General features: G+C 35.4%; 2 protein-coding genes across 5 annotated transcripts; one reads left to right on the top strand and one right to left on the bottom strand.

The window, feature by feature from the left end:
- Nucleotides 1–587: 587 nt before the first annotated feature.
- On the top strand, nt 588–5,568 carry LOC18101709 (serine/arginine-rich SC35-like splicing factor SCL28). 2 transcript variants are annotated; one of them, XR_008059889.1, is made up of 8 exons: nt 588–934; nt 1,255–1,332; nt 1,454–1,618; nt 1,751–1,815; nt 1,979–2,018; nt 3,814–4,035; nt 5,098–5,145; nt 5,178–5,568. XR_008059889.1 is itself a non-coding variant. In XM_052455178.1 (7 exons), the coding sequence occupies exons 1-6, from the start codon at nt 756–758 to the stop codon at nt 4,025–4,027; spliced, it is 741 nt and encodes a 246-aa protein (XP_052311138.1). In that variant the 5' UTR covers nt 589–755; the 3' UTR covers nt 4,028–4,035; nt 5,098–5,568. The 2 variants fall into 2 exon arrangements, 1 of the variants encoding a protein (XP_052311138.1); XM_052455178.1 differs by having other exon boundaries at nt 589–934; nt 5,098–5,568.
- Nucleotides 5,569–6,268: 700 nt separating this feature from the next.
- On the bottom strand, nt 6,269–8,598 carry LOC7469092 (NADH dehydrogenase [ubiquinone] 1 alpha subcomplex subunit 8-B). 3 transcript variants are annotated; one of them, XM_006379972.3, is made up of 3 exons: nt 8,451–8,598; nt 8,143–8,346; nt 6,269–6,581 (listed from the first exon to the last, which is right to left on the bottom strand). In XM_006379972.3, exons 1-3 carry the CDS (start codon nt 8,573–8,575, stop codon nt 6,449–6,451), a joined length of 462 nt encoding a protein of 153 aa, XP_006380034.2. In that variant the 5' UTR covers nt 8,576–8,598; the 3' UTR covers nt 6,269–6,448. The 3 variants fall into 3 exon arrangements, with proteins under 3 accessions (XP_006380034.2, XP_006380035.1, XP_002311809.1); XM_006379973.3 differs by having other exon boundaries at nt 8,448–8,580; XM_002311773.4 differs by having other exon boundaries at nt 8,431–8,556.
- Nucleotides 8,599–8,860: the final 262 nt, after the last annotated feature.

The raw sequence follows: 8,860 nt of genomic DNA, 5'->3' as shown, positions 1-8,860 counted from the left end.
GTCATGTGCTATGCAATGGATTGCCTTTAATTTTTTTAAACATAAAAAATTATAAAAATATATTTTCTAATAAAAAAATTTAATAATGAATAAAAAAGTACAAAGTATATTAAATGATATACTTTTAAATACTAAATAATATGTTTTTAAAATATTTAAACAATGATATACCAGATTGATCCATGTTGTATTCAAGTCACGTATTTAAACCATCAAACATGCAATATAGATCATGAGAATTGAATAATTTCATAAAAAAAAACTTGAAATTCAATTTTTATTCAATCCAATATAAAATAATAATAATAATAAAAAAACTCAAGCAATTTAATTTATGAGATAAAGATAATCATATAAAAAACAACTAAAAAATGTACAAACTTAGTTCCTAAATCAATTCAATTTATATAATTGAAAAAAAATTCAATTTAAAAAGAAAATGAATAAAAAAACGGCCGACTTGGGACTTATATCATGATATCAATAAAAAGAAAAGAGGTTTCTTTTTTTTTCCTATCAAAATACTTTTTTTTTAATAATATCGAATCTATCAACCGCCAGTATCCCCGGCCTTGCCACTTGTTAAAAATTAAACAAATAAGCGTAACTAACTACTCACCTCCCTTACCCCCCCGAAACTTTCGAAACCCCTCACAAACCCTTCTCCAGGGTTAGTTTTAGGGTTTTGCCTTTCTACACAAAAAAAATCCCTCCTCTTCCTTCCAGTAATAATAATCTCACCAATTTAAACAACAATGCCAAGGAACAGAAGCCGGAGCAGAAGCTACAGTCCTCGTCGCCGTAGCCGAACCCCTCCACGTGGCCGAAAGCGACACGACGACGAAGATCGCCTCCGTGAAAGCCGTTCTTACCGTGACCGTCGCTCTCCCGCTCCCTCCGGCTTGCTCATTCGCAATCTCCCTCTCGATGCCAGGTCCTTCGCTTTCTCTTTCTCTATCAGTTTATTTTTGTTAGTTAATTTGGCTTGAGCAGAGTTTTTCTGCTATTATTTGCGCTTATTAACTAATGATGGAATCTTGAATATTTATTTAATTAAGTCTTGTAAAATTATTGTAGTGGTTTTTAATTAGGCGATTTTACTCGTATCATTACCCTTTTAAATGTTAATTTAGAGGGGAGAGAGTTTTATGCTGTTATTTAATTTAATTAGCGAATTGTTGGATTTTGAATGTCTAATTCCTGTTTATTTATCTATTGAAGTGAAAAACTTAATGGTTATGTTCTGTTCTGCAGGCCTGAAGATCTTAGGAGGTCATTTGAGAAATTTGGTCCCTTGAAAGATATTTATCTGCCCAAGAATTACTACACTGGGTATGATTGTTCGCTTGCTTCTATTATAAAAATGCTTTATTTCTTAATCTTAATATTTATTATTTTTGGTTTTATTGGTTAACTTTTATGATTTTTGTGTTTATGTGATCTGAATTTTTAGGGAACCAAGAGGGTTTGGATTTGTTAAGTATCGCCATTCTGAAGATGCAGCTGAGGCAAAGCAACGGATGGACCACAAAACTATTGGTGGGCGTGAGATAAGAATTGTTTTTGCTGAAGAGAACAGAAAAACACCTCAAGAAATGCGTAGGACCACTCACGTAAGGTATGGCAAAACTTTCTTGACTCCAGTGCTTCATCGGTATTCAGTTCTTATTGCATCAGTGTTTTTTCCTGTTCAACAGAACACAACTTTTACTTCATTAGCTTATTGGATCTTTTTAAATTTTGTTTCTAGTGATCGACATGGAGGCAGCTCCAGAGGGAGAACATCATCAAGGTCCCCAAGACACCGCCATCGTTGTTAGTTCATACTTTCCCTTGTTAATATATCTGAATCTTCTTAGAAAGATCTTCGAATTTTTGTGGTTTTATCTAAAGCTTATCATGAAAATGAACTGTTTTTGAAATTAATGAATTTATCCTTGAATAATTGTGATGACCTGTTGATTTTTTTCTTTGGCAGCATACTCGCGCTCACCTTCACCGGCTAGGCATGATTCAAGGTTTGATTTTACTTGTCAAGAGTCTGTTTTGCATTCTTTGTGATGCTCTTACAAGTTCTTATTATGGATTTCCTATCCTTATCTGTTATCTCTTAGCAATGGTTGTTTACATAAATTAAGATTTGTTTTTATATGAATTATGGTGAACTGTATCTTAGAACCATAAGCATTTGCATATCAGCTGTATTTTCATGAGATTAAGCTGCTGATTTCTTTTGTCACTTCTATGCTTTTCATTTACTTTTAGGAGATATTAGAGTTGCAACCTTGTAACATTACCATGAAGTAAATGGAATAGCGATCTGAAATCATAGAGGATTGCTGTATTTCTTTCCATTTACCATGAAGTAAATGGAGCATTAGAGTTTCCTGTGAATAGTCTGGGCTTATAACATTATGTTGTTATAAAATAGCAGTAGTCAGCTGAGCTTAACATCACATAACCCATGTGACTGGTGAGTTTATGTGGGATGAACTCCCACTCACCTAACAAATAACATGGTTATTGCTGTCAAGTGTCAATGATACAGCAATGCATCACTTGTTCATTGTTTTCTTTATTTCTCCTTCCTTTTCTATTCTTGATATCTTAGAACAACTACTTTCCCATGAAAATCTATGATTTCCTTTGTCTGGAGCTGTAATATTCTACAATTTTTAGCGATATTCAGATCCTATTTACTGAAGTCACATCTTGGGTTATTGTTATTCAATTTCTTATAGGGAGGGACCTTTTGCTAATGGTTGTCTTTTCTTTTGCTTTGTGGTTAAGATGGTGAAATACAGAGGTTCAGTTTATGGTCATAGAAAAAAGGTCAAGATGTTTTCTTTTCTTTTATTAATGCCCCATTATATTGCCTCAATGGCCTACCATTTTATAGTTATTTTAGCATTGATGCAGAGAGAATCTTTGTTTCCTACACTTCACATTGGATGTGCTTCAATAAATTTGAATGCTATCTGCTTGTGGCCTTGTTTCTGCAGATGTTAAAATGAAAAAGGAGATGGTAAATAAAAGATTAATGCCAAAAAAAATTCATAAAGTGATGGACAACACACACTTACCTTTCAATGAAAGCCTATCAATAAGTTTTGTCCATAATCACCTTCACTAGCTATTCTCCACAAACTGCATTTGGCTATCCCGTTCTTTGACTTTTGGGTTGGTAAGGTTAACTACAGTGTCTAGAATCACAGGGTATTTTTTTTTTTTCCATATAAAACTTTAGAGCAACTTTTTAATAAGGAAATTTGTTAAGTTTGACATCTTGTTTTGCATATACTATCCAGTTAAGAAAGAATATAAAGCTTATATTTGGCCAAAGAAAGAAATCATCTTCAAAGAAGGAAAGCTTTTCAAAGTTTTACTGGTAGAGAAATGATGGCAATGCCCAAGAAAAAGATAAATGAGATTTTAGAATGTTGGGGCAAAGAAAGCTATGAAGTTATCGGATGCTGATCAATAGGGAGCCCAACTGTCAATTGTTTGGTGCAACTATCATAATTTTGTTCAGAAACCCTGAAAAGGTGCAGGTAACTGTCATATTTTGATCAATTAGATTTTCAACGAAGCTGTACGCAGAAAATTCATTTCTCAAGAAACAAGTCCCATCTTTTATTTAAATGGATGAACATGTGGGAATTACTTTATTTATGGAGACCACAAATTCAGACAGGTCTATTGTGTGCTGGAGTGGACATGCTTCAGATTTCTGTGTTTATGTCTAGGTTCACGATTGATTTAGTAATATCTTCCGGGAAGTCCTTTTATATATCTTTATTTTCATTGAGATAGGGATCGTGGTGTGAAGGATGATTATCGCTCCCGACGGAGATCAAGATCCATTTCACACTCTCGTTCTCCACGAGATGGGAGAGACTATCGGGCAGACCAGCAGTCACTGAGTCCAAGGGAGAATGGTCAAAGCCCCAGGGAGAGGGACCATGCATCTGGCAGATCAAGGACTCCAAGGGCCTACAATAATAGTCCATTGAGGTCTCGTTCGTGATCCTATGGGTAAGTACTTTCTGCTTCCTTTTTTCTTTTTTTGATCAAATAAAGTCATTTGATATCTATTCTTCAGTTCTGAGAATCACTCCCCTCAGTGTGAGGTGATTATATGTCTCAGGTCCTACTAGGATCCCTGTTTGTTTTTGCGTTTCAAAGCTTTTGAAAAAATTTGAAAATTTTTTATTTTTTGCTTTGCTTCAAATTAATATTTTTTTAGTGTTTTTAGATCATTTTGATGCGCTGATTTCAAAAATAATTTTAAAAAAATAAAAAAAATATTATTTTGATATATTTGTAAGTGAAAAGTACTTTGAAAGGCAGCCGCAACCACACTCTCAAACAGGCCCATTTAATAGGATTTCCCCAATGTACTTTTCTGCAAGTATCGAGGGTTTTGCCTCTGACTTGAGGCACACCACTTGATCTAATAAGCTACCTGAGTGTCGAAGTCCAAAGCGTAATGCAGTGATAGAGACAGTTTTTCCTTTTCAGAATGTAGAAACGCAGTATATTTGCTTTGATTTGGGCCATTTGGTATAAAAGAGAATTTTTTCAGGACAAATAGCCTTTCTTAGTTTTGATTTAGGACATTAGCCTTTTTGTTGGTGATGTTTTGGGGTGTCTTTAGTGAACATAACAGAGACATTGCTCTTCCATGCCACTGGATTCTAAGAACTTCAGGATGGAGATTCCAAACCTGAGGTAAGGGGTTTTGGATCCCCTGCTTTCAGAAATGAATGGATTGGAAGAGGGGTGGGGAAACAGCCGGAAACTCGAAGGGGTCGCCTAGCATTGTACCAGTTTTGTTTTTATTATGATGAGAAGGGAACACGCGCCTGTTTGCAAATTCTCCTTTGATTAAAATGATTTCTTTTTACCAAAAGAGGTCTTTATTATGATGAGAACGGCTCCCATGAAGTCAATATCAAGTGCTTAAATGATTTATTATGGTTTCTGCTTTGATTATTTTTAGATTCCTAGATGTAAAGTCTGCTAGGATGCCTTAAGTCTGCTTGTATTGCTCAGAAATATTGGAGCACTGACAGTATGATAGTTTTTTCTGTGCAGTTCTCGCTAATGGCCGTTCTTATGTATGTTGCCATTCTATGCTGGACGTTCTTATGTATGTTGCCATTCTATGCTGGACGAGATTCCATGGAGATCATACTGTGGGGAGTAACTATAAGCTAGATGAAGGATGTGTATTTGGCTATGATCTGTGGATTTCTTTTGGGTTGAAGGACTTGTTATCTCTGTGAATAGTACGCATTCTATTGCACGTCAATATTTTGTGCTGATCATGAGGTTCCTGTTGGAAATGATACTGTGGGCATTGGCAAAGCTAGAAGAAGAATGTGTATCTTACTATGACGCATGCATCTTGTTTTTGGTTTAGCAAGGCTTCGGCTGATGGCCCTTTTCGGCTACCTCTGTTCATGCGAAGTGAATTTAGTTCCATCCTTTACTAGTATTCCATGAAATTGGTGCTTGTAATTTCCAGAGCTCAGTCTTCTATTTTATCAGCTGGCTTTTAGTGCATCATCCTTGCCATTTATCGAGCTCTTCGGATTTTCTCAAGTGGCTCCTTCATTACCTGGACAAAAAGAGCTTCGGAGTTTACAAAATAAAATTGTGGATCCTGTGAACAAGGCTATAGAGGCCAGACATGTCTGTTATTGTTATACTGACTAGACTGGAAAGTCTGGCCGGTGGATTAACTTGGTGAGGTTGATTATTTTTTTTGAACCGATCGCGCAGGAGTTTTTTTTTTTATAATTTTATATTCTAAATAATACCATTTCAATAAAAAAAAAATGAGATCAACAAATTGACCCTACATCCGAATAACCCCCTTTACCGTATCAGACCTTGAATCAAGTCGACAACTATATGGTAACCCTTTGTGCACACTTCCCCACAAGTGGAGTTTGTGGTGTAGATTACAAAACTCTGTATTTATTGAAATTTTTGTAATGGCTATAATGCGCACCAAAGCCTGCGTTAACTTAAGAGGCCAGCAAAGCTAGCCACAATATGCTGCGGGAGAGATTTGCGAAATCCTATCTCCATTCACATTTGGTGTCTCCATTATTGTACCGCGCCAAACCTCTCATTTTTTTAAAAAAGAATGTTCATCAAACACCAGTATTTTCATGTACACTGCAGATCTCCGAAACCAAAATGGAAACCGTTCAATCACCTCAAAAGCAAATATAGTAATCAGAAAACATGCTCAGGAGGAGGAAACATACTGTACTTTCTTTTGAAAGCAATTTGAAAGTAGAATCAGAGCGTACAAAAAAGGAGACAATTCACAAAAAGAGAGAAGAAAAATTCACGCAACAGAAAATGTCTGCTCATCACAAAATGTTTTGTGACCTAAATTATTGTGAGCTTGATTACTAGTTCCATTTGCCAATCACTCCAAAGGGCAAGCTTTCTCGAATGCCTGTTGCTCTTTGCGACACAAATCAAATTCATTTGTATAGTAATACATGCAACCAACGTAAGCATCCATCTCTTTTGTGCACTTCTGGTGAAGATCTTTCAACCTGCAGTGGCAAACATCTCAAAATTTGGTACTGAACTGTGAACAGCGAGCATGTGCTCGCGGGTTGTTGTTTGATGCAACAAGTTATTGAAGGTTCTAACAGCCTTCATTCAATAGAGTCCCTTTTAAATATTTTGTATGCAGCTCATTAAATATTATTCTATAATAAATCACGCAACCTTACCTGTGGGATATAAATAAGACATGCAAACTATCAAAAAAATAAAAACTTAAAATCAAGTTTGTGGCACAACTTGTTCACAGTATCACACGCAGGAAGAAAATAACCTTCAGACTATCTACCAGGCTACAAATGGATCAATTATAATGGTCGATGAGACATTCCAGTATGATAATTTATTCAACAAGCAGAACCAGCCTAATTTTGTTCATGCATGCTATAAATTAATTGTGGAAGTGTCAATGCTTGTAATTCATTTCTCTGTACATTATGATCAATCTGTCTGAATCTTTAATAGTCGAATCTCTGTACATTATGATCAATCTGTCTGAATCTTTAATAGTCTTCGACGTTCAAATTGCTAAGACAACAGAGCGTGAGAAATTAACATTCAAGTTATAAACTACAGACACAAATTAGAAGTTGAAGGATGGAAAAAAAATTCAATTGGACTCGCTCAGTCCCCAATTTCATTAAAGGATTGTTAAAGGCAATTAGAGATCTGCTGCCATTTAAAGCATGGACTTTATACTCTTGTTTTTTGTTTGTTTTAATCGAAGCTTTATACTCTTATGACTAATTGCTTGGATTATGACCCAGGAACCTAATCAACATCAATAAGGTTCAGGTTCTTTACTATCTACATTCTTAAGGTGGACAGGTAATTTGTAATTTCAAAGCTCTTGCCAGACACCAACCTTTCTGTTTCTCAAAGTAGGGCAGTAGCAATATCATGCATTTAGTTGCAGCCACTCAAAGCACAAAAAGCTAACAATAAGCATCAATCAGCTGCCTTTTCCAAACTTGCAATGCCAAAGATAAAAACACACATTCAACATAATTCGATCTTAGCTCCACAAAGAATTCAAAAACAATAAATGGTACACAAACCAATCATTCTAGTCTGACGCCTAAACAATAAAAGCAACCCTAAAACTTCATATCTAGCAAAATCAATCATCTTCACAAGGTTTACATAAATTCATTCCTCAACATGAACCACCAATTGGAACCTTCATCAAGCTGAGGGGGGGAAAACACAGAGACGATGCAAATTCCTCAATTCCCATTAATTAACAGCTCACAAGAGTAGACATTGCTACTCGAAAGCAAAAAACACAGAAAATCAGAGAATCCAACCTTGTTTTTTAGCTCAATTCCACAACATTTCAACATCTAAACAGACCCAAAATAAAATAAGCAAAGCCCAGTATTTCATCCACCTTCATATTCCAAACAAAATCCCCAAACCCCTTAATACCAGTAGTTAAATTACAATCAAACATCATTAATTAACTCAATCAATAACGAATTAACAACCATCAGCAACAGTATCAGGAGGAAAATAATATAAGAGAAAATTGCAAGGATTTGCACTTACAATCCAAGGACACAGCGAGTGACTTGCTGGCCTTTATCGAGGCATTTCTCCGGGTTTGGATCCTTCTTCTTGCACTTGAGAAACTCCACATTTTCTGAAAAGCATCTTGTCGCTATATGCTTCGATGCAGTCGTTAGCACCGCTGATGTCGGGATCGGATTCCCAGTCGCGTCCACCGCACTCGTCGCCATCTTCAACAATAATCTACAAAAGTAACAAATTTCAATGAGCTCACACATTTTCTCAGGAACCAAACAGAACATCATGGAATTGACAAGAAACTTGTACTTCAATTTCCTTTTTACCACTTGGTTGCTACTGAGAGATAGGACAGAGGGAGAGGGTGCGAAAATGAGAAAACATCAAGGAGAAGGAGCAATACTGACAGATTATTGCTAACAGGACAGGTAAGGCCAGTTTGGGAAATACACATTAACCATGGAGGGCACTTATGTAATTTAGCTTCATGTCCACAAAGGTTTTGGAAAAATAGAGACCGGGTTTTAACCGAGTTGCAGTTTAACGTGTCATGTCATCCTTTTATTTGTAATCTTGTGTTTTTTTTTTTATTATTTATCTTTATTTTTTTAATTATATTTTTAATTTTAATAAATTTTTAAAATTAATATTTTTTTAAAATTTATCTTTCAATATTAAATTAATTAAGAATTGAGTTTCTTGATTAAGTTCCCATATAAAATTTCATAAATTACAAATT

Source organism: Populus trichocarpa, chromosome 8, assembly GCF_000002775.5.
Source record: "Populus trichocarpa isolate Nisqually-1 chromosome 8, P.trichocarpa_v4.1, whole genome shotgun sequence".
NCBI classification, from domain to species: Eukaryota; Viridiplantae; Streptophyta; class Magnoliopsida; order Malpighiales; family Salicaceae; genus Populus; species Populus trichocarpa.
Note: the sequence above shows the minus strand (reverse complement) of the source record. Positions and strands in the feature narration are given on the sequence as shown.